Consider the following 24,767-nt stretch of genomic DNA (forward strand, 5'->3'; position numbering starts at 1 on the left):
CATTAGGAGATGCCTGAGTTGGAGTTTTCATACCCATTAAATGGGGGCAACATTTAAACCTACCTTCCCTAACTCGTGATGAAAATTTAGTAAAAATTAGGACAGGAAAGGGCATTGTAAGTGTAAAGAGTGACACAGATGTAGGGTTGCGGACGGTACGGACATACTGCGCTTGCCTAACACACATTCTGTTGAATATGTAGAAAGCACAATAGTCTACCCACATCCCCCCAAACTTCTACCAAATGTCTGTGTGCATTGATGGGGATTGGAATTGCATTTAAACATTTTCATCAGTTACTTGTCCAACCACTTTACCTGAAAAGCCACCGAAAGGCAGGGTAAACTTTTAAAAAACCACAAACTCTAGCTCTTTGTTTACCTACTCTCATGCAAATGATGATCTAGAAGGAATTGAGGTGAAGGGGAAGTGAGGTGAAGGGGAGGCCTGGCCTCTGCCAGGATCATCCTCCTTTCTCTTCCTTCTAAGTGCTTCCTCATTGGGTAACCCTATTATCCACCCCACACTTCACCAGCTAACCGACGACTTAAGACTTCTTGCCCATACAGTGTCCTCTCATGCTATTTCCTTCACGAAAGATCCCCTCCCTGGAAATCCAGCAGCCTGAGAGAGCCTCTCCTGGTGTCCCTGCCTCTACCTCTCCGAGCGCTTATCCACCTCCATCCGGCGCTGCAGCCTTTGGAGGAGCAGGACACACAAGGGCCGGGGGAGGGAAACATCTCTCTAAACAGTGCTCTTGCTTTTAGAGCTCAGTCCGGCTTCGATGAGGAAACAGATAAAGTGCTGCCCAGAGTGGGGCAGGAGTCACTCCCTCAAGGGCAGGCTGCAGGTAGGAATCACACGTGGAGAAGACAGGTGCGTCCTGTGTCAGCCTGGACAGGAAATGCCATCAGAGAGCAGCTCCAAGTGTTGTATGGGAAGACATGGAGTGAGGTTGCCAGGTCTCTGGACTTTTCTGGGAGAAGCCAGATAACCAGTTTTATGAAATTTACCCCTAAAAAAAAAAAAAAAAATAGGCCAAACAAAGCGGGTCTGTGCACTGCCAAATTTCATCCTGACACCAGAACGTATGCTCAGGTGTGCAGACCCTGGCCCCGGGCCCTCTTGACCAGCCTACAGGGCTTGTGCTCTGGGCCCCCAGGTGCTTCTTCCTGTCAATCTCATGCACTCTGTGGGGCTGGCATGCTTTACAGGGTGCAAGGGACAGAGGGCTGCGGAGGGGAGGAGGATGGCACTCTTCCCCGGGAGATGGCTGTGCCTGAGATGGGGGCCCCCCCAGGAACCTGGCTCTCATTCTTCTTCCTTGGCTCGGTGCCCTGCCCTGAGTCAGCAGGGGGACAAGATACCCAGACTGACCGGCAAAGCCATGGCCCTGCCCTGTCCATGCCAAACCCTCTAGCAGCAAGAAGCGGCGGGTGACGGAAGCAGGAAAGACAGGTATAGGCCGCCGGACTCGGCTGTTCAGGCTGGGCCTGGAGGAGGCGGCAGCTGGGGTCTGCACCTGCCACTCGCTCGGGCCCCCTACCCCTGGGGCCAGTGGCCTGGCAGCTTGGTGATCTCCTGGCCGCAGCCACCGCTGCGGAGGCAGATTGTACCTTAAAAGCCCAAAAAAGTGGCTCCCCAAGTAATCACCTGCACAAAACCACTCTGAACTTTCGCATTCTTTAGGAGCCGCTTCAGTGCTGATCATGTTGGGATTGTTCAGTCGGGCCCCCCAGACAGGGGATCTATCCCCCAGGAAGCTGCCAGACTTCAGGAAATGCCAAATCACGTGGCACGTCGTCGTTGGGAGAAAGCACTAGACTTCGAAGGATCAGGTTTAAGTGGAAAACTGCTAAAAGGACCAGAGCACAGGCTGGCATCCTGGTAGGCTGTTTGCAACTTCCTTAAATCTGCATATAAACGTGCAGAGGAAAAAACCCTGGAAACAGATGCCCCCAAATCATTGCGGTCACCTCTGATGCTGGGAACGGGGGACTCTTTGCTACCCCATTTGTATGCTGCTGCAGAAAGGATTTTAAGGCAGCTTACGAATAGACAAAGGGCTGATTACAAAATAAGTGAAAGAAGCAGCAAAGAAATGTGCTGGAGATCTACCCTGGCTGGAGCCCAGGGGCCGCGGGCTCTCCGCTCTCTAGGCACCAATTAGAAGTGGGGGAAAAGCACCAGTTAGAACCCTATGGTGTCCACCAGGTGGAAACAAGCTCGGTGCTCAGAGCTTTCCTTCCGTGTTTCCTAAGACCACAGTTTCCTTTTGCAACCAGAGATCTTTACAGCAAGTGCAGGCCGCCCGCTGAGCACGGAGCCGCGCTAAGGTAAATGCTTTCTAAAGAAGTTGATGCTGGCTTGTGAGTCCCCCCATCCCTGAGTCCTCAGATTTGGGGCAATTTCCCTCCATCTGTCAAAGCAGAAGACAATCTCTGCTCAACTCGCCTGCAAATGTGGGTGTTGAATATTCAAAGATGATGTTATGTGAAATTAAGGCTTGAAGTCCTAGTAAAGGCACCGTTTATTAAGTGCTTGCGATGGTCCGATACTGTGCCGGGGCCTAGTAACAAGTCGGCCACAGAGGGTCATGGTCACTGATCTAACAAACACGCGAAACTGGTGAATCTAAGTGCTGTAGGTAACGTGCCCTGCGTGAGATGTCTGACACAGGAGATTAACCACAGAAATGATCGTCAGTACTAGGAAGAGACGTGAATGCTGTGCCCAAGCGAAAACGAAGAGATCCTAAGTAAGTTTGTAGGACGTTCTAACTAAATTATTTCTTGAGTCGATGAATAGAAAGTATCATAGCCCATTTCTTTCTTCCCTTATGGGTCTGTTACAACCAGAGGCGGAGCCAGGATCTCAAACCCTCGCCTCTCTGGCTCTCAAACCTTCCCCACCACTCTCCATACACTGAACACATGGTAGGTATGATATATAATCATCAGTTTAATGAATCAGGCCTCAGAACCTTGAACTTTTTTTTAACCTCAAGTTTTTGTTTTGGTTTTTTTAAGTTAAAATGTTCCCTTAAAAAGAAAGGGAACTGGGGATCCCTGGGTAGCTCAGTGGTTTCGCGCCTGCCTTTGGCCCAGAGCATGTTCCTGGAGTCCCGGGATCGAGTCCCGCGTCGGGCTCCCTGCATGGAGCCTGCTTCTCCCTCTGCCTGTGTCTCTGCCTCTCTCTCTGTCTCTCTATGTCTATCATAAATAAATAAAAATAAATCTTTAAAAAAAAACAAAAGGAAGGGAACTGAGTGGGAAAAATTAGAGGGAGACAAACCATGAGAGACTCCTAACTCTGGGAAACCAGCAAAGGGTTGCGGAAGGGGAGGCGGGCGGAGCATTGTGGTAAGGGGGTGACGGGCGCTGAGGAGGACGCTTGATGGGATGAGCACTGGACTCTAGGTTGGCAAATTGAACTTCAATAAAAACAAATGAAAAATAATTTGTTTAAATGCTCCCTTAAAATCCCCTGCCATCCTGTTTCTCTGCTGCCAGCGTGGCTTATCCTGATGGGTTTCTCCTCCTACTTCTAGAGCAACAGATCAATCCTGTTTATTTCCCCCTGGCATCCGAGGGCTCCTCTGTCCCTTCGCCCTGGCCAGCGGTGTCACATCTACTCTAGACGTAGGGACCTGGCACAGACATCAGTCAGGAAGCCTCACGGAGGACCTACCGCGAGCCTGGCTGTATGTGAAGGCCTGGCCCCGGCCTTCCTCACGCCACCCTGGTGGACTGGCAGAGAATAATTTACCAGGTGCACACACCGAGTCGGATAGAATGATCCGCCCACAGTAGGTCTTCAGTGGTGGTTCTTATTTTTAGATCCGTGTGAGAAGCCTCTCTGCTCTCGCCTCAGCACGAAATCTAGCTGCTCATGCATGACCTCACTTCATCCTCACGGTGACTCGTCACTGGATTATTGTTTACATTCTAGAGATAAGAAATCCAGACCACGGAGGCTCATTACTTCCCCGTCAGATGGGATTCACCTGAGTCCGCCTTACTCCAAAGGTTATGCTTCTGTCCAAGTCCAAGTCCAGGTCCGGCTCCAGGCTCAGACTCAGATCCAGACTCAGGCAAGAGGCACCGAAGTACAACACTCCAGGCGTTTCCTCTCGTGTCCACACCTCCATGTCCCGCAGGATCCCCCAGAGTGTCCCGGTGGCTGCATTCTCTCCTGCCTGCTGAGAGTCTAGCTTGGAGGTTTTCTATCAAACATTTGTCCTCCACCTGTAGACTCCTTTCTTCATTTTTCCTGCCCCCACCCAGCTCGAAGCTGGCCTCCACGCTGCTCCCAAACCATAGCAGAGTGGCCCCTCCATTCCTGGCTTTCTGGAGGCACACACCTCTGGGCCAGTGGCCTCTAAAGAGAAAAGTGTGGCCCATGTGCTGGCAAAACTTGGATCTAGGCCACGGGGAGCGGTCTAGCAGGACCGGACACAGCTCAAATGGCCAAGGACGTTTATGGTTCCCAGACCAGTGCCACCAGCAGCACCTTCCTACACCCAGCAGATCTGTTGGCAATACAACTCCTCTCCCCACCCCCCACCCCTGGGATCTCCTGGATCAAAAAGTCTAGAGATGTGGCCCAGCAACCTCACAGGTGAGTCCGGAGTGCACTTAATTTTGTGAACCACTGACCTGAAAAGTAAAACCCCAGCTCTGTTCCAGCAGAACCTCTGTGGGCTGTGTCTACACCTCCCGCCTCATCGCTCCCCTCTCCCTGCATCACCTCCTCCAGGAAGCCCTCTCCGGAGAAGGGCACACACTGCCTTGTTAATCTTCGAGTGCCTGGTGCCCAGCCTGGTGTCTGGTTCTCAGGAGCTGCTCAGTCAATGTTTGTTGAATAGTAACGAAATCAAAGCAGACGAGGGAGCAAAAGTGGGGCTCTCAGGGTGTGGTTACCATGGAGAAGGTGCAACGCCCCCTCCCGGAACCAGAACTCTGGCCAACGGCCTAGGGCTGCGGCCACAGGTGTTGGGTGACAAGGCCAGGTGCCACAGAGGGGCTCGGAGGAGTGAACTGAAGCACTTCCCCCTGAATGGGGCAGCCACCACTCAGGTCCAGCTGGCTGTTACGGGTGGCAATGAGGGCGACGCTTGCCACTTCACTCACAGGTCAGAAGCCAGAAATCAAGACCTTTCAGTAAAATTTCAGAATCTTTAGATATTGGCTCAAAAAAAAAAAAACCACCCACACTAAAACCAAAAACCAAAACCCTGCCTGCACCCCTGAGTCCTGTGCCTTGCTCACTGCCCCACTCTCCACCCCGCAAGGGTGCCTGGCTCGGAGCAGTTTGAGGAATGAATGAATGACAGCGGACGGCCCGACACCATCACCATCACAGCCCATCTTTGTGCCAGGTACCCCCCCCTCCCTTATCTGAATTTGGCTCGTCTAAGGAAGGAGGGCCCCCCAAAAAACCCACTTGCTTTTACTCTCTGAATCACCCAATGCACTCCGCACCCCCACGGCTCATGGCAACGTGGTTGCCTCTTGGACTCTCTCCCAGGACGGAATCCAGAGGCAGGGGAGCAGCTCCCATACGACGTGTCTATGTTTACACCACGCAGGTATCCAGACGGTTCTATGCTGGGAACTACTGCTGGTTACCCAGAACAATACAAGCTCTTTGTCCTTACAGGAACTCAAGAAAATCAAGGTATTTTCCTTCCGTTGCCAGAGGCTTTATCATCCCAGACAGAAGAAAGGAGGCTTGCCATTCTCCACGGCTACCCATCACTTAATGCCATTCTTTCTGATGTGGGGCGGGGTGGGGAGGGTCCCCTGGGTGTAACTCAGGGAAGAATGCAGTGGGCAGCCCCCCACCCCACCTTGGCCGTGGAGCCATCACACCCTGGTCTCATCTGATTTCAGGAAGTGGGTCTTTCCCAATTTGGGGTCACTGCACAAGCCCCATAGTCCCTTCCCTGGGTGGTACGTCTGGCCAAATTTCACTTCTTTCCAGAAGCTGCCGGGGTGACCCCTTCTGATCCAGGCACCATGCTACCCACTGACCCCCGCCCCCCTCTATGAGGAACCTGTCAGGACACTCTCCCCCTCTCCCAGGAATTGAAGGGATGGACCTGTGTCCATAACTCGGTGGAAAACATCGTTCAGATAAAATCGCAGCGCTGCTATCACCTGGACGACTTACAGGAACAATAGGAGCACAGAATGTGTAAGTTGGAGCAAACCTAAACCTTAGAAATCATCTAGCCCAGCGATTTTTCAGCGCAAACAGATAAAACCGATAACAGCAGGACTGCTAGAGCCGCACCTCCTCCCCCAGCTCTGTCCTCTTCCCCATCTCCTTCCAGTCCTGGGATAACCTGGGGGCAGGGAGGGAGGAATTTACTGATTTACTAGAGATCAATTATAAAAAGGAATTTATGGTTCCTGGGAAAATGGAAATTTCCCCAAAAAGGGGCACGTTACCACCAGCGAATAGCCACCATGGCAGCCTGGGTGCATTTCCTTCCATTTCTGATTTTTCTACACATTGTTCTGGTTTGGGTTCTCCCCTGGGGCTGCATCCAACAGAACTCCCCAGTTCCTATGGAAGGGTGAACCAGTGGCCGTGGACTTCAACTCCTCCCAGGCCGACTCCACAGCCCTTGACTGCACTCTGTTCAGAACCCCGACTGCCCTTCTTGGTGACCTCACTCTGCGTGGACGAGCCTGGTGGCAGATGCAGGGCCCTTGGGAGATTTTGATGGGAGAGTGGGGTACACTAGGCCCCACTCAGCGCTCAGCCACCCGACGGTCACCCAAGGGTTCTGCAGCAGGTCCCAGGGAGGAGGAGGGCGGGCGGAGTGCTCCAGTCTCAGGCCACCAGCCTTGGGAAGACTTCAGGATTAACCCTGAGTAGTAAGCAGGGACCATTAGCTCCCCCTTCTCAGCTGAACTGTTTCTCATCTTGCCCAGCAGACGGAAGCCTTCAGAAGAGACCATCCCCATCCCTCCACCAAATTAACCGAAATTCCTGACTTTGTGCCCACATCCTTGGCATTTCCTCTTAACGCCTGGCTCAGCTGTCCTGGCTCCTTTCACATACTCCCTTTCCTAGATCCTCTTCCCTCTCACCTGCTCCAGGACAACTTCCCAGAAGTGTCCCTCACCATCCCTCTCCTGGGTCACTGAGTTCTCCACGACCCCCCCTCCTGGGTGGGAAGGTTTCCCATTGGCATGCAAATGCTGGGTTTTCTGCTGTCTGTGGAAACCTCCCCTCATCCTTGACCTCACATCCCCCTCTTAGCTACTATATTCTTTATAGCAATACTCCTCAGAGTCCCTCATAATCCATCTCCACCTTCGTCCTGCATCCCATTCTCTTGAACCCATTCAACCCAGGCTTTTGCTCCTCTTATCAGGAGTGTCTGGGTGGCTCAAGCATCCGACTTTTAATTTTACTTATTTCTTCATGAGAGACACAGAGAAAGGCAGAGACACAGGCAGAGGGAGAAGCAGGCTCCCTGCAGGGAGCCGGATGTGGGACTCCATCCCAGGACCCCTGCAGATGCTCAACCACTGAGCTCCCCAGGTGCCCCAACATCCAACTCTTGATTGGGGCTCAGGTCATGATCTCAGGGCCTTGGGATCAAGCAGTCTGCTTAAGATTCCTTCTCTTCCTCTCCCTCTGTCTCTCCAATTGCTCGTGCTCTCTCTCAATAGTTTTTAAAAAATAAGAGCTCTTTACCAAGCTCACCACTGCCCTCCCTGTGGCCAATCCAAGTCAGCTCTCAGTGACCTTTCTCAACCTCGCGACAGTGTGAGAGGTGCATGATCCTTCTCCCTGACCCAAAATGCTTTCCTCTTACATCACGGGCCACCCACTCATGGGCTCTCTTGCTGGATCCCTTTCCTGACCTCTGCACACCTAAGGGTGCCACCTGAGGGCTCAGTCCTCAGCTCTCCTCCACTCACCCCTTAGATCAATGACGGAAAAACTTTTCTGACCACGACTCACAGTAAAATATATTTTGCATCTTGACACAGCCATCACAAAATGTTTCGTGGAATGATGACCAACCTGACTATGTGCAACACGCTCTGAAATTTTCTATTTTTAAAAATGCTGCTCAGGACCACCATTGGGTCCTGCCCTCGTCTTTCAAAGTCATCTGTACTGACAACCCCTAGATTTATCATCTCCAGCCTAAATCTGACCTTCAGACATGAATCTCCAACGCCTACTACTCAACAGTCCCTCATTGGTGCGTCCCACCAGCCTTTCAAACTTGACATGCTCCAAACTGGACTCCCTGGGCTTCCCCAGTTCAGGGATGACTCACCCCGCTGCTCAGATCCAAAGCTTTAAAGCCTGCATTGGTGCCCTTTTGACTTCTTCCTTTCTCACCCTAACTCTGCTTTTTAAAAAAAGTCCTTCTAAGTGGATCTACCTTCAAAACATAGCTCAACGCCATCGCTGCCATGGTAACCATCTGCTAGCTAGCTAGCCTAGCTACCCTGTCACCCCGATTATTTCTAGTGTCTTAAACTGGTCTTTGCCCATCCACCCCATCCTCTACAATCTAGTCTTCAACATGGCAGCTAAAGGAATCTTTGATATCAACTAAATCACCTCCTTTATTCAAGCCTCCCATGTGTCCCCGATCCCACTTGCAACTCAATCTCTAAAGTCTTTACAGACCCTCCACACCTATGGCTTTTCTAACCTCATTTCCATCCACACCAGCCACAGCCTTGGCAAGTATATTCCTCTCGTAGAGCCATTAGCCTTACTGGTTTCCCTTCCTGGATGGCACAGGCGTTGTACAACTTACTTCTTTGCTTCGCTCAGAACCCAGAGGTCTATTTAGCCCCTTGCTTTGTATTGTTTTCCTTTTTGACACTTGTCATCACATAACATTGTTATGTACTACTTCCTTCTTTCCATTGTCTGTAGATTGTAAATTCCACGAGGGAGGGTTTATTTTGTTCGATGGGCCTAGTAAGTGCCTGATACACAATATTCATTTAATATTTGTTGAAATGGGACACCTGGGTGGCTCAGTGGTTGAGCATCTGTCTTTGGCTCAGGTCTTGATCCCGGGGTCCTGGGACCAAGTCCCACACTGGGCTCCCTGCATGGAGCCTGCTTCTCCCTTTGCCTATGTCTCTGCCTCCCTCTCTGTGTCTCTCATGAAGAAATAAAATCTTTTTTAAAAATTGTTGAAATAACAAACTATGCTCAAGTACTTCATTAAAAGCAGGTCAGTGTAAGAATGGCCAGACAGGGATAAGGGGTAGTGGGGCTTGAGGCGAAATGGATAGAACAAGACCTGCCCTAAAGCATTCAGATTCACATGCAAAACAAAACCTAAACAGGATAGAGGGGTGGGGGCCTTGATTTAAAAAAGCCAAAACATTAGAACTGGAATCTAAGATCTTTGAGATTTTTCCCTATTAAACATGTTGCAAACCTGCAGTTCAAAACCTCAGTGACTTGTCAAGGGTAACGCTGTGATTTGGAACAAAGCCAAGGTGGGTCAAGGTCTTCTGAAGCTAGTACAGGGGTTGGCTTTCTAGCTGAAATGAGAATTGTTTATGAGGCCTCGTAGAAGCCACATAGATAAGTTGCGTTGTTGCAACACGGAAATGTTCCTGGCAATCCCTGCTGTCGAGGTGTACTTGCCTAGTTGGAAATAATGGACAGAGCAGATCCAGGGGACGTTTCAATCCTGAACAACACTTGGCACTTGGCTTACCTCTGTCCCCCCAACCAGATGGTACATTAGCATAAATTCTCTACTTAGAACCAAACTGGCTTTTCCTAAGATTTATGTATTCGAAGGTGAGTCCATCTTATAATGCCAGGGTCGGCGACGATTCCTGTTCCTAGGGTGTCCTCCACAAACTGGGAGGATCTGAGCTGATGAATAACTTGAGGCCCTGGACTAAGGGCCCTTGCAGACAAAGGCTACTTGGGTACCCCTGGCTTGGAGATGAGTGGCTTACAGAGAGGTTGATAAGATTGTCATTCTGCACGTAAGTTTTTAATTTCCCTCTTTCTCCCTCTATTACATTGTGAACATCTTTTTGTTGTTAAATTTTCGTGAGGTTATTGACTCCACAAATTGCAAACACCTCTTCTGGATTCTGTTAGTTCCTCCAAGAGAAATTGGTGGACACCTTCACCCTCCTGCCTCCCCACCCTTTCCTGCATCTTGCAAAGATAGTTGTTTATAGGGATTCTAGAACTGGGGGTGGGGTGGGGTAGGGAGGTAGGAGATGGTCCCTCTTGCATTCATAAGGTCCTATTGGCTAATTCCCTAAGGATGAGGTGGGTCCATTCACCCTCGGGGGTATTTCCTTCCCCTCTGACCCTAAATTCCCCAGAAGCAAGAGAGAAAAGCAAGGCTATGTAATTTAGCCTGAAAGCAACACTGAGGGTCCTCTCAAAGTCTCAACTCCCCCTCCCAGATTTTGCCTGAAGGAAGTGCAGCAGAAGCCCCTGCAGAGTAAAGGAATTACCCCCCCAGGACTCTGGAAAGGGTGGAGTGACAGGCGGGTCCAGGGCTAACACTTTTAGAATTTTCCCTTGAGTGCCCAGGTTCTTGGTCTTGCCAATTGCAGTTCTAGGTTATACCAATTAAAAGAATGAAGCTGTAGACCAGATGGAGAGTGGTGGGCAGCAAAGCAAAGTTTATAGGACCATAGTACAAAGCTCCCGAAGAGGGAAGGGACCCCAGAGGCTAGCCCTTGGAATTTCTAAGTCTAAGGGTTTTTATGAGACCTGGCTGTTTTAATTGATTAACCCTCCATGCGCCTGTCAGCCAATCAGGGTTTCGTCCACACGCTCATCTATTTATCAGGTAGTTGTTTTTGTGGGATAAGGGTCCCTCCTTCCAGGGAGGTGTAGAATAATAGGATGGCGTCTTTTTTCTTTTAAGGGTAGTTGCCCTCTTAGGACAGGATGGGGGAGGGGAAGGCCTTGCCCCTGCCTGCCTTTCTTCCCAGTCTCCTCCATTACCTTTATGGGTTTGGGTTTTCTCATTTAATCCTCACTGTCATTTTGTAAGCTCGACCCCACCATTATCCACATTTTGCAGATTACCTAAAATCTCACAGCTAGTAAGTGGTAGAGCACAGGAAACCCACTGTACCAAAACCTACTGCTTTTCATCTCTAAACTTGTGGCAAACATAATAGTCATTGCTTAATTCTCATAAACCTGAGTCAACCGGTCATTGACTCCATGTTACAGATGAAAAACTCACTCAAAGAGACTTCCACATTTGGCCCAAAGGCACAAAGTTAATTTCTGGTCCAATCAGGACTCAGATTAACTACTACTCCATACAACCCCTCACAGGCCTAAGCATGGATCTGTAGACCCAAGCTTTCCCACAGTGGGTCCCCCCAGTGAGGGGCTCAGTAATACCTGAGTACACCACCATTTCTCTGGGCATGGGACCTCACCCCCACCCCCAACTCAGAACCTGTTGCAATTGGAAAATGGAAGCTTTTTGATGGATCACTCAGACTTAAGTTTGTCACTCTGCCAAGCAGAAGCATGTGACACCCCACACTCTACCACCTTCCCAGAGAACAGGTCTGTTTACCCAGGACTTAAGGAAAACAAGGACACTATGGCATGGCAAAGACTCTAGGTCCCTCGCACCCTGCCTTCATACCTGGGAAGGCTGGAGTCAGGAAGAGCTGGAAACTGCTGCTGCCTGAGGAGGAAGAAGACACCAGACCTGAACCAGGATAAGTCAAGATATAGTCTCCTACACCCGAGATACAGCCTGCAGCCTCCCTAATCTCCTCTACTCAGTTTAGGGTGGAACAATCCCATCCATGCCAGCACCCTCCCTAATCCCATTCATTCTGTTTCCTCCCTAGGTTTGCTTTCACTCCCTCTTGTTCGGCTTAAAGACCCGGCTTTGGGGCTGATTCCTTGGTTCTGCTTATACTCACCACAGGCCCCTTGCTCTGATGACCTGTCTGAGTAGGCTAGTCTGGTTCACATACATGTGCTCTGGGGGCATCAGAAATCCAAGACACATGAGTGAGATCATATCATATGTAGAATTTAAGAAACAAAGCAGAGGATCATAGGAGAAGAGAGGTAAAAATAAAACAAGATGAAATCAGAGAGGGAGACAAACCATAAGAGACTCTTAATTCTAAGAAACAAACTGAAGGTCGCTGGAGGGGAGGAAGTTGAGGGGCTGGGATAACTGGGTGATGGGTATTAAGGAGGGCACGTGATGTAATGAGCACTGGGTGTTGCATAAGACTTATGAATCACTGACCTCTACCTCTGAAATCAATAATACATGATATGTCAATTAATTGTATTTAAATTAAAAAAAAAACCCAGGACACTTGGGCCAGCCCTTTTTGACATCCTTGCTGAGGAAGAAGGTATGAACATCGATAAAATAATCCTAAAACTCATCTATAAGAACAGAAAAGGAAAGACTATGGAAAAACGTTCAGAAGAAAGTGAGATGAAAAAAAAGCCTTATAAGGCATCAAAACATGGTAAAAGTCCAGTTATCAAAATGGTGTAGTAATAGCCTAGGAGCAAGATGATGGATTAAGGTGCAGCCACTCTGGAAAACTGTGTAGAGGTTCCTCAAAGAGTTAAAATAGAACTGCCCTACGACCTAGCAATTGCACTGCCGGGGATTAACCCCAAAGATACAGATGCAGTGAAATGCTGGGACACCTGCACCCCGACGTTTCTAGCAGCAATGGCCACAATAGCCAAACTGTGGAAGGAGCCTCGGTGTCCATCGAAAGATGAATGGATAAAGAAGCTGTGGTCTATGTATACAATGGAATATTCCTCAGCCATTAGAAACGACAAATACCCACCATTTGCTTCAACGTGGATGGACCTGGAGGGTATTATGCTGAGTGAAGTAAGTCAGTCGGAGAAGGACAAACATTATATGGTCTCATTCATTTGGGTCTCATTCATTTCACTATAAGAAATAGTAAAAGGGAATAAAGGGGAAAGGAGAGAAAATGAGTGAAAATATCAGTGAGGATGACGATCATGAGAGACACCTAACTTTGGGAAATGAACAAGGGGTGGTGGAAGGGGAGGTGGGCAGGGGGTTGGGGTGACTGGGTGATGGGCACTGAGGGGGGCATTTGGCAGGATGAGCACTGGGTGTTATGCTATATGTTGGCAAATTGAACTCTAATAATAATAATAATAATAATAATAATAATAATAAAAACGATGGATTAATTGAATAAAATGGCCCAGAAACAGACCCCTGCTAAAATCTGATAAAGCAGGCATCTCAAATCAACTTTATTTGTTTTCAAATCAACTTTAAAGTCAAAGAATATTAATACATTTTCTAGAGTAACTATTAGCAAATTGAAAAAAAAATTAACTCAGACACACCCATATCATCTACCAAAATTAATTCCAGATGGACCATTAAAACTCAGACTATAGATACATGACGAATGAGACAGACAAAAAGAGCTATAGATTTGACAGAACAGATAAAAAATTACAGTAAGAAAAAATATCCCCGCTCAATAATGAACATTGAATTGATCTCTTTTTATTGTTCAACTTCATTCATGTTAGTAAATCAAATACTAAGACACCCATAAATATATGGAGTAAGCAGGAACTCTACCACAGAAGATATATATCTACTAATCCCATCTTGAAAAGTGCTAATAATATTTTGAAATATATATTAAGACTAAAGGACACTTCTCCCTACTAGTATGATTTGTTTGAAACATTAATGTCCTGTTGTGGTGAGCAATGGCATAGATGTTCTCCTGTTTGACTGGTAATTCAAGTTGATATAGCCTTTGGGGAAAGTTGGAAACATGTGTTAAGAAACAACATGATTATTACCCTTTGACCTAGTAATTATACTCACAGAAACTCACATTAGGAAAAGATCCTAAACATATGCATTAAAATATTCATCGTAGTGTAAAGAATAAAGAAGGAAGCACACCACATGTCCAAAATGGGAGCATGATAAATAAACTATGATACTTCCACTGGGTAAATAAAACTATTTGCAGCCGCTTAAAAAAAAAATAGCATTTGTGAGCCAACGCAATCTTGAGAAAGAAGAACAAAGCTGGAGTTACCATCATCCCAGATTCCAAACTATCCTACAAAGCTGTAGTAATCAAAACAGTAGGATACTGGCACAAAAATAGATACATTAATCAATGCGACAGAATAGAGAGCTCAGAAATAAACTCACACTTACATGGCCAATTAATTTACAAGAAAAAAGGCAAGAATATACAATGGAGGGAAAGACAACGTCTTCAACAAATGGTGTTGGGGAAACTGGTGCCCACATGGAGAGGAATGAAACTGGACCACTTTCTTACACCACACACAAAAACAAACTCACAATGGAATAAAGAGCTAACTGTGAGACCTGAAACCACAAAACTCCCAAAGAAAACAGGCAGTAATCTCTTAGATATCAGCTTTAGCAACATTTTTTTCTGGATCTATCTCCTCAGGAAAGGGAGAAGGGAAAACAAAAGCAAAAATAAACAATGGGGTACATATCAAACTAAAAAGCACAGTGGAGGAAACCATCCACAAAACAAAAAGTCAACCTACTAAATAGGAGAAGAGATTTGGAAACGATATATCTAACAACGGGTTAATATCTAAAATATATAAAGAACTCATAACACTCAACACCAAAAAAACCCAAGTAATCTAATTAAAAAGTGGGCAGAGGACCTGAACAAATATTTTTCCAAAGAAGATACGCAGGTGGTCAAGGCACATGAAAAGATGTTCATCACTGCTTATCTGGGAAATGCAAATCATAACCGCAATGAGATCTCACCTCACTTGTGTCATAATGGCTAGTTTCAAAAAGACAAGAAGTGACAAGCATTGCTGAGGATGTGGAGAAAGGGCAGTGCTTATTCCTACTCCTGGTGGGAATGTAAATTGGTGCAGCCACAGTGAAAAACAGTAGGAAGTTTCCTCAAAAAATAAAAAAAAATAAAAATAGAAATACCATACAACCCAGAAATTCCACTTCTGGGTATTTTCTTAGGATATGTACACCCCTACGTATTCATTGAATCATTTATACTCGCCAAGATACGGGAGCGATTTCTATATCCATCGAAAGATGAAGGAGGGATCCCTGGGTGGCGCAGCGGTTTGGCGCCTGCCTTTGGCCCAGGGCGTGATCCTGGAGACCCGGGATCGAATCCCACGTCGGGCTCCCGGTGCATGGAGCCTGCTTCTCCCTCTGCCTGTGTCTCTGCGCCTCTCTCTCTCTGACTATCACAAATAAATAAAAATTTAAAAAAAAAAAAAAAAAAAAAAAAAAAAGAAAGATGAAGGAAAAAAACTGGTGTATATATATGCACAGTGGAATATTACTCAATCATAAAAAAAAGAAATCTTATGATTTACAACAACATGGATGGACCCAGAGGGCATTATGTTAAACGAAATATGTCAGAGAAAAACATATACCATATAATTTCACTTCTGTGTGGAATTTAAAAAACAAAAGAAACAGACAACAGAAACAAAGTCATAAATACAGAGAAACTTTTCATTGTCAGAAGGTAGGAGAGGGTGGAGAGGTGGGTAAAATAGGCAAATGGGATTAAGAGGCATTAACTTGAAATTATACAATCACTTAGTCACAAGGATGAAAAATTTGGGATAAGGCACATAGTCCATAATACTGTAATAACTTTGTATGGTGATAGAGAGTAGGGACAGTTTCCACGGTGAGCGTTTCATAATGTATATTATACTCACAGAATCACTATGTCGTACATCTGAAACTAATATAATACTATATGCCCGCTGTCTTTCAACTTAAAAAAAAATAAATACAAAAATTAAAAAAACCATTTATGAAAACAAGATAAAAACGTTTGTGATATGCCATCACAAAGAAATTCAAAACAGAAATAGATTGGGCAGTCTCGGGATCCCTGGGTGGCGCAGCGGTTTGGCGCCTGCCTTTGGCCCAGGGCGCGATCCTGGAGACGCGGAATCGAGTCCCACGTCGGGCTCCCGGTGCATGGAGCCTGCTTCTCCCTCTGCCTGTGTCTCTGCCTCTCTCTCTCTCTCTGTGTGTGTGACTATCATAAATAAATAAAATAAAATATTAAAAAAAAAAAGATTGGGCAGTCTCAGGGTCATGAGCTTGAGCCTCACATTGGGCGTAGAGATTACTTTAAAAATAAACCAATAAAAAGAGAGTAGGTTTAAGAAATAGGGTGGGAAGGAAAAAAAAAACACCAGGAAAAACCTGGCAAAGCACAAAAGATAAGATGTGTCCAGGTTTGTAAGAATAATAGCATGAGGATGATAAGATTAAAGGGAACTTTTTAAATGTTCCTTATTTTTCCAGATTTTCTTTGCTGGAGTTTTTGTTTTACAATCCAGTGTCTTCTTGCGCCACACCCCATGCCCGTGTCTTTTAAAGAACACACCATGAAATCTTTTATTTGATAAGTGGACTTCAGCAGTTCAAGGAAAGACATGGAAGGGAAAAGGATGGAGAAGGACAAAGGGATTGAGATGCCGAGGGACAGAAACAGGCAGAGAGGGGACGTAAGCAGAGAATGATGCCCAGGGGACCACGTTCCAGAGCGAGGGAGCGCATCACACCAAGGCAGGGATGAAGCACTCATGTGTGGCTTTCTATTCTTTAAAAAAAAAAAAAAAGATTTTATTTAATTCATGAGAGACACAGAGACATAGCAGAGGGACAAGCAGGCTTGTCCGATGGGGGACTCCATCCCAGGACCCCAGGGCCCCGCCCTGAGTCGAAGGAAGACGCTCAACCGCTGAGCCACCAGGTGTGCCATGTATCTTGGTCTCTAACTGGAAGCACACCTGGTTCACACTGGCCCTGTCATCTGGCTGCAATTAAGAGGAGGACCAGATGTGGCCCACAGCTGGACACCTCGTCTTTAAAATCCTTTTCCGAAGAGGATAGCCTTTGCTCTGGGCCATTGGCTATACCACTACTACCACCACCAATGGCTTCCTTTCTCATGGCGCCGCAGTGTCCCCACGCACTCCTTGTCCACATGTGCTGTCGAGGAGTCTTGATGACAAAAATAGTTCGGCTGAGCCCCTGTGGCATCAGCTGCAAGCTCTCCGATCCTATTTGCGACCTCCTCCCCACAATGACCCTACAAGGTCGGTACTACTCATCCCCCTGTTGGGGAGCAGGGTTAAGGAACCAGCCCAAATAGGCATCGTTCACCATTTGCAAGGTGGGGAAACCAGAGCCAGAGAGAAGCAAAACAATTGGTTCAAGAGCTCCCACTGGCTCGGGGGGCAGAACCGAGGATTCGCAGACACGGCTGCCCGACGTTGACACCAAACTGAAGCCTTCCAGTGTGGTTCTAGAAGCACCCCATTCCCTGGATTAAAGCACTCTCGGATGGAAATAGCTAGAGCAGGTGTTCTCAGCCAGGGGACATTTGGCAAAGTCTGGAGACATGTTTGGTCTCATTTTTGGCCACAACGGGGGAAGTTGGGATGCAACCAGCATCTAGTGGGGGTAGAGTCTGGAGATGGTGCAAGGCACCCCATACGGCACAGCCCGGCCCCCCAACAAAGGAAGATCCAGCCAAACATGTCATTAGTGCCAAGCTTGAGAGATCCTGAGCTAGCATGTCTTTCTGTTTTCTTCAAAACTAGTGGAGGTTGCATTTTCACCACTTAGGCCCTAAATCTGTGTTCCGTCTGCTGTGTGGCCCTGCTCTCCTCTCCTGCCTGGAGGTTCACAGTGTCAAGAGTAATGCCTCTCTTCAAATCGCAGGAAAGTGACCTGAAGGAAAGTCACACGATCGATTCCTTCTTCCAGTTCCCAGAAAAAGAAAGTAAGGGAGTTTGACAAAAGTTTCAAATACCCGGTAGGCAAAAAGGAGGCTGCGTGAAGAGACAGTTGCCTCTTCAAATCTAACGCAGGGTGGGGGACCTGGAAATCCTAACATATTTTAGGAAAAGACAACATTCCTTGAAATAATGCTAGTTTTGTGCCCAGCGTCAGAGAAGCTCTGGCTAAACCGTCGGTTCAGAAACCAAGCTCTTGGAATCCAAGTGAGTTCTGGTCTTGCTTAAGCCCTCATCCATCTCGATTTTTTCGCAGCTTTGACATTCTTCATAAATGCTCCCTTCCTTTTTTTTTTTTTTTTTAAGATTTTATTTACTCATGAGAGACACCCAGAGAGAGAAGCAGAGACACAGAGGGAGAAGCAGCCTCCCTGCAGGGAACCCAATGTGGGACTCGATCTCAGGACCCCAGGATCGTGCCCTGAGTCGAAGGCAGATGCTCAACCACTGACCTACCCAGGGGTCCCTAAATGCTCCTTTCTTAAGACTCTTTCTACCCTTGGCTTCTGTGCTGGTGTCTTGTTGTGCTTGTCTCCCCACCCTGGACTCAATGGGCCACCTCTGACAGGTGGACACTAGCTTCCATAACTTCCCCTACTCCCTTAAGACAAGCTCTCTACCTTCTCGAAATTCAGCAAACACATCTGAGGGGTCATAATTTGGGGTCTGAAGGCCTTGATGTCATCATGGGAGTGGCCCAAGATTTATGTGACCCAGGACTCAGGCAAAACCTTAGAGATCCCATCAGACTTGAGCTATGGGGGGGCACCAGGTGTGAACTACATAAAATTACATAAAGGACACTTTAATCTCTTAAGAATAAAAGGAAACAAAAGCCTGATGCAATCAAATCTAATTAAAAATTATAATCTCATCGCAACCCCGGACGGAGATGCAGACTTCTGTGATTAGATTATGACCATCCCTTTCAGAGTTTGGGGCCCCGACAGTCATGACCACGAAAGGCTCAGGCTCGTACTGCAAGTGGCAGGATCCTCTCCCTTGATGAGGCCAAAAAACTAACCTGGAGGGAGAGTCAGAATTAAGAAGAGCTACAAAGTAAATCAAACTTAGAATAGCAACATTTTTGTGATAAATTTAGAAATAATCTCTCTATATCTGTTACTTTAGTTTCTTGAAATGTTAAGGGCAATTCAGCATATTAGTATTTTTTAATAGATCAGCCCAGTGATTTTATTTTTTTAATTATTTTTTTATTTTTTTATTTATTTTTTGGTCAGTCCGGTGATTTTAATTTAAAATAAGTAATTGCATAATGCTTCAGATTTGTGAATTTAAACGGAAATATTAATAAGTTTGTAAACCACATTGGAACACTTAAGAACCTAAAAGCCATCATCTTATGGTTTAATTTGTTAGATTTATAAAAGTTATTTGGGTACCCTGGAAGGTTTGTTACCTTTGGCGATTGCAATAACTTGAAGAAACCAAAACCAGTATATTTAAAGTATAAATGAAGTCTAAAGTGTGCATAAAGTACTTTTAAAATTGGGTTGTTTAAACTTGGGTAGATTTCTTTTTAAACTGAATTAAGATATTTTAAAGTTAAATTTAAGAAGATGAAGAGAGAAGAATTTTTTTAAAAAAATGAAGCTTGAACAAATTTAAAATATTGTAAAAGCTGGAATCTTTTCAGAACTGACCTTTCCTTACACAAAAGCCAACCTCAAGGGCACATAAAATACAAAGACAAAAAAGCAAAAAAACACCTATTTGACCACCGGGCTGAACTTGACATGCAAGTTTTTTCAGTGTACGTGGACCCCGGGCGTTTTTCCGGGGAGTAGACACAGAGCTTTTCCGTATCCACAGGATCCTTGACCCAAAGAGGTTTAAGAACTTCCATTTGTGGCAAGTTCCTGTGACCTGTGTCCCTCAGGTCCTAACGCAGCATCACCTGGATGTCCCCCTGGCACCTCACATCCAGCATCTGCAAAACTATTTTATTGGAGTGACCCACCCCCCTTACCAGCCCCTCTCGCAGAGACCTCTGCCCTCTGCTTTGCCCCAAATATCCAACCAATGGCCTAACTCTATTGATCTTTCTATTGAATTTCCTAATTCGATTGATTTCCGCAATGCCATGATTCCACTCATGGATTCTTGTTGACTGTGTTGCAAATCAATAAAATTAGGAAAGTGGTTGGATCTTTTCCTTCCCTTTGCCACGAAGATCTAAACTGCCAGGAAGCCCTTGCAATTCTTCCCTCAATTCTTCTTTCCTTTCTCCCAGTCCTACCTTGGTCCCTTTACCCCTCACCCCAGCATCAGTGCTTGCAGGGAACCAGGGCCGCCTGCCACCCTGAACGACTCAGAGGTGCCGCTCCAAAGCTCTCACTGGCCCTTTGCTACTCTCGTGGCAGATTTCATCACCCAGGCGTTGGTGACTGCAAACTCCACGAGCCGCGCCAAGCGCCAAGCCCAGAGCCCTGTGCCCGTTGCTCCCTCTTGCCTCCATCGCCTACATATGGGAAATGCCCTTAAAGTGACCTTAGCTGTGCCCTTGGATGATCCCATTTTCCTTGACGACTCACACCCTCCAGGGAGACGCAGACTGTCTCTTACCATTTCTTCTGCAGTTTTGAATCCTGTGAAGCGGGGCCTCGCTTCCACTCATTTATTAAGCACCAGCTGCATGCCAGGCATGACTCTAGGTGTTGGGGGTTTAGTGGAGGGTGAAGACAAGGAGGTCAAGGAGCTGTCAGGGAGCTTACACTCTGGAGGAGCAGACGGGAAATGAAAGGCAAGAGAGAAACAAAATGCACACGGTTGTCTCAGCAGTGACACATACGGGAGAAGAATAAGCCAGAGTTATGGGAAGAAGAGGGAGGGTTTGGGGGAGGCTAGTTTAGATCAGGGTGGCAGGCAAGCCCTTTCTGACATGGTGACATGTGTGCTGAGACGTGAATGAAGAGAAGCAGGCCCATGTGGAGACCTGGGACAGCGTTCTGGGAAGAGAGGGTAGAGAGGGTAGGTCCGGGGAGGCGGGACGTGGCGTGTTGGGGGGTGCTCCTGCATGGTGACAGAGGAAGCTGGAGCAAGGCCAGAGCCTCCCGGAGCTGCCCTCAGAGGTGTGGCTTCCAGAGGCTCTCAACCAGAGGAAGCTGGGGGCCCTGACCTCACTGTCGACGAGCCCACTCTGCTGCTGTGTGGGGACCGGCTGTGGGTCCAGAGTGAAGCCAGGAGGCCAGCAGCGAGGAGGGTAAGCGGTCATGGCGATTGGACTGGTGTGTGGCTACAGCAGGTTAGGGTGACCCACCCCCCTGGTTTGCCTGGGGCTTCAGGGGCTTCCTGGGACACTGGGCCATCGGTGCTGAAGTGGGGAACCTCTGGCAAGCCTGGGCAGCTGGTCATCCTAGCCTGCCATGGGTCAAGGCCAAGTCCACCCGATTCACTGACGGATGGGATGGAAGGTAAAGAGAGTTCCAGGGTGACGGCCAGGAATTGAGTGTGAACAGCTAGGTGGATGGCAGCGCCATTTATTGGGGTTGGGGGAATGGGAGGGACACAGGTTCAAGGAGAAAATTTAGAGTTTGGCTTGCTGAGAATGAGCTCCCCAGACCTCTGCCAAGTGGCAAAGCCACTACAAAAACACGTGGGAGAGGCCTACTGTTATCCCAGCTCCACAGAGATGCAGTGGATACAGAAATAGGCTTCTAATCAATAGCAAAATCACTCCGAAATCTCTTAATTGCTGCCTAACAGCCACAAATGAGCCATCTTTCCCGGAAAGAAGGGATGCACGCATTTCCTGCAGAAAGGATGTTCGAGAAATCCAGAAGTGGAGCAGAGCCACGCCGGGCCTGGCCTCTGCGGCCTCGTTACAGACCTGCCCCCCGACCCCCCGACCATCTGCGATGGCTGCAAATGCAGGGCGAGATGGAGATGAGAGGTCGGAGGGGAAGTCGAGTCAGGTCACTGCCGGAGCACCTACCCCCTGGCCCCTACCCCCACCCCCACCCCACCCCCACCCCAGCTACAGCTCAGTTCTCCTTCCTCTACTATGCAACAGCTGCTCCTTCCCAGATCCTGGCTGCCAGGGAAGCCCTGGGTTTGCAGCCTTGACTGCCGATGGGCTTCTGGAAGCCTTTGCCGACAGAGCTGGTCCTCAGTGCTTCTGACCCTGAAAGAAAACACTGCTCTGTGCACCTGCTCGCGGTCACCTCCTGGAGGGGACACCACTTCCTGCCTCTCCTCCCACAAGCATGACCTACTGCATCCTCTGCTTTGCGTCCACTGCTCTGACGGCTCCCAGGGACTCACTGCCACCCGCCCGAAGCCAAGGAGGACCTGAGACACAAGTGCCTGAGTCCCAGCTGGAAAGAGAAGGGCACCGAGGCTGCCTCCCCGTCTCCACTGCCCTGCCCGGGGCTGCTCCTGCATTTTCCTCATGAGTCCGGCCTAGCCTCTCCCACCCAAACGTGTTCTCACATCAGCAGCAGGGACTCTCACTGGCCCTGATCTTTTCTTTATTTAAATTTGGTCATTTTGCTCATCAGGGATTTGTTTCGTATTAATTTGGATCATTTCAAACAAGACTGCACTCACATAGTCTTTCTTCTGATTGCTGAGTTTTGCTGGTGTCCCCTTACATTTTGTGCCTGATGCAAGGGCCTCGCTCACCTCACCCTAGCCTGGGACCTTCTGGTTTGCCCATTTGGATTTTCCCAGGACTATCCTGGGAAAACCAGGAGTAGTTGGTCGCCCTGAGTGCTCTAGATACTAAAGGCAGACTTCCAGAAATCAAATGCTCGTGGTGCTGTTCTCCAGCCAGGGGACAACCTCTCTGTGCCTCCGTGCCCTCATCCACGCTATGGGGGGGTGGCAACTACCTCCGAGGGTGGCTACCGTGAATTCATCTGTGGGAAGGCTGGTGCAATGCCTGGCACATGGCAAGTGCCACACACATTAGCCCCGACGGTGGACAGCTTGCAGCTTGGTGCTTCTGATGGACGTGGCCTTGCCCTTGCGTTTGCCCTGGCCTTTGTGTTCTGGTGAAGAGGTCACTGAGAGCAGATACATTAAGATGATATTATTTGTGCAATGCTCGTGCCGGAGAATGGGCCTGGAATCTGCGTGGCCTCGTCTAATCCTGCCAAGCAGCCAACAGAGGAGGTTCTTTCATCCTCCACAGTTTGCAGACAGCATCAGTCAGCAAGACACTTGCCTGGGATCCCAGAAGGAGCAAGAGACGGATTCAGAATCTGACCCCTGCCCTCACAGCTGACCTCCTGCCCCCCACCTCTGGACGGCTCTGGAAGTTTCCCCGGGGCACACCTAGGATTCAGGAGAAAGTCACACCAGCTAAGGTTATCTGACAAAATTCGTCGCCCCCACAGCAACTTGTGTTCATCAGGTAGGTTCTTTCTCCCACGACGACACTTGGCAAAAGAATTACCAGTTACCACTGGCTGCTGTCACGTGACGGCGCTGGGTGCCTGGGGAGCACGGGGTGCGGGGAGGCCTTTTCACGCATCCCGATTTGCACGTTGAGCCCTCCGAATCTAACGATTACCTCTTCAAGAATAAGTGCTCACATTCCAGTTCAAAAATGCAAAAAGAAAAGAAAAACTTACAAATCATCCTCAGGAGAACCTTGGAGTGGATCAGCCCCTCGACGCATTTGGCTTCAAGAGAATCTTGGCAGGTCCCCCAGCACGGTCCTCCCCGGCTGGCAGGATGGGCCAGCCTCTCCGGGATTAATTCACTCCTTGGGCCCACGTTCCAGATTCCCCAGACACGTGACTTTGCTCTGCTCTCAGGCCCGGAGCGACGCTGGCCCTCAGTGGTCCGGACTCCAGAACAAGCTTCACGGGAAGCTCCCAGAGAATGCAGAGGAGTTGCAAGTGGCCTGACCACTCTCTCGGTTCATTGGAGGGGAAAAAGGAATATCACAGCCATTAGCTCACATTTGGGATTAACCGTGGGATCCGAGGTGACACCAAACCCACAGCCATTCAGAGGGAAGCTCACTTCCTCCTTCTGGTTTCCTGGCAAAACTCAGAATAAAGCATAGTCCTAAAAGTAAAACATGCGGGATGGTGTTTGGAGTGCGGAGTGCCCCAGGCACAGAATCCAGAGACCGAAGTGCGGGTCCCCGCTCTGTCACCAACTGGGGCATTGGGTAAGGCCTCCTCTCTCTAAACCCCTGGAGCTGTGAAAGGGGGGGATGGAGTGATGGCCCCTCGATCCTCTCCTGAGCTCTAAAATCCCAGTTCCAGGCCTTCCCTCTGACTCTGTCTATCCTCCTCTCCTGGATTTGGTCTCAGACCCCAAGCACTGGAGTCCCAGCGAATGGGCAGTGTGCGGGAGCACCGCTCCCCGAGGCAGGGAAAGGGACTCTGTTCCTTTGTACAGCTTCCTGCCCAACACGGAGTCCCCAATTCTGCACAAACTACCTCCCCCGCCCCCTCCCTCTAATATCAACTGGTGAGGCTCACTTCTGCCTCTGGCCTCACAGTGACAAGTGTCTTGTCATCTCTGTCCTGCTGAGCTTTCTGACAGCCTCTGGAGAGTGTAGATACTGGGGTGACCCCAGGCTAGCGGTTGGTCTGTAAACTGGAGTGTTGAACAGTTATTGAAAGGCAGTTTAGTACAGCCAGGGGCTTACAAACCCCACAGACTGTGGCTCACAGTCTACGAGAAGCCCCTGTGCTGGGGACACCTGGGTGGCTCATCGGTTATGCATCTGCCTTTGGCTCAGGTCATGATCCTGAGGTCTTGGGATCGAGCCCCACATTGGGCTCCATGCTCAGCAGGGAGCCTGCTTCTCCCTCTCCCTCTGCCTGTCGCCTGCTTATGCTCTCTCTGTGTCTCAAATAAATAAAATCTTAAAAGAAGAAGACCCCATGCTGGTCCTGCAAAG

General features: G+C 48.4%; 1 protein-coding gene and 1 long non-coding RNA gene across 4 annotated transcripts in view; one reads left to right on the top strand and one right to left on the bottom strand.

Annotated features, from left to right (window-relative positions):
* The window catches only part of SLC34A2 (solute carrier family 34 member 2), a 36,398-nt gene extending 31,605 nt beyond the window's left edge, over nt 1-4,793 (bottom strand). Inside the window, exon 1 of the mRNA XM_077880652.1 lies at nt 4,660-4,793. Coding sequence (XP_077736778.1) covers nt 4,660-4,747 — 88 coding nt within the window. The 5' untranslated portion in view covers nt 4,748-4,793. The remainder of the gene's footprint in view (nt 1-4,659) is intronic.
* Nucleotides 4,794-4,843: 50 nt separating this feature from the next.
* On the top strand, nt 4,844-24,111 carry LOC144303036 (uncharacterized). 3 transcript variants are annotated; one of them, XR_013370075.1, is made up of 4 exons: nt 4,860-5,163; nt 5,295-6,199; nt 21,608-23,258; nt 23,447-24,111. It is a non-coding gene; the product is annotated as an uncharacterized LOC144303036 (long non-coding RNA). The 3 variants fall into 3 exon arrangements; XR_013370074.1 differs by lacking the exons at nt 21,608-23,258; nt 23,447-24,111 and having other exon boundaries at nt 4,844-5,163; nt 5,295-5,381; nt 5,663-9,440; XR_013370073.1 differs by having other exon boundaries at nt 4,849-5,163; nt 21,608-24,110.
* The last annotated feature ends 656 nt before the right edge of the window (nt 24,112-24,767 follow it).

Source organism: Canis aureus, chromosome 2 (assembly GCF_053574225.1).
Source record: "Canis aureus isolate CA01 chromosome 2, VMU_Caureus_v.1.0, whole genome shotgun sequence".
Lineage (NCBI taxonomy): Eukaryota > Metazoa > Chordata > Mammalia > Carnivora > Canidae > Canis > Canis aureus.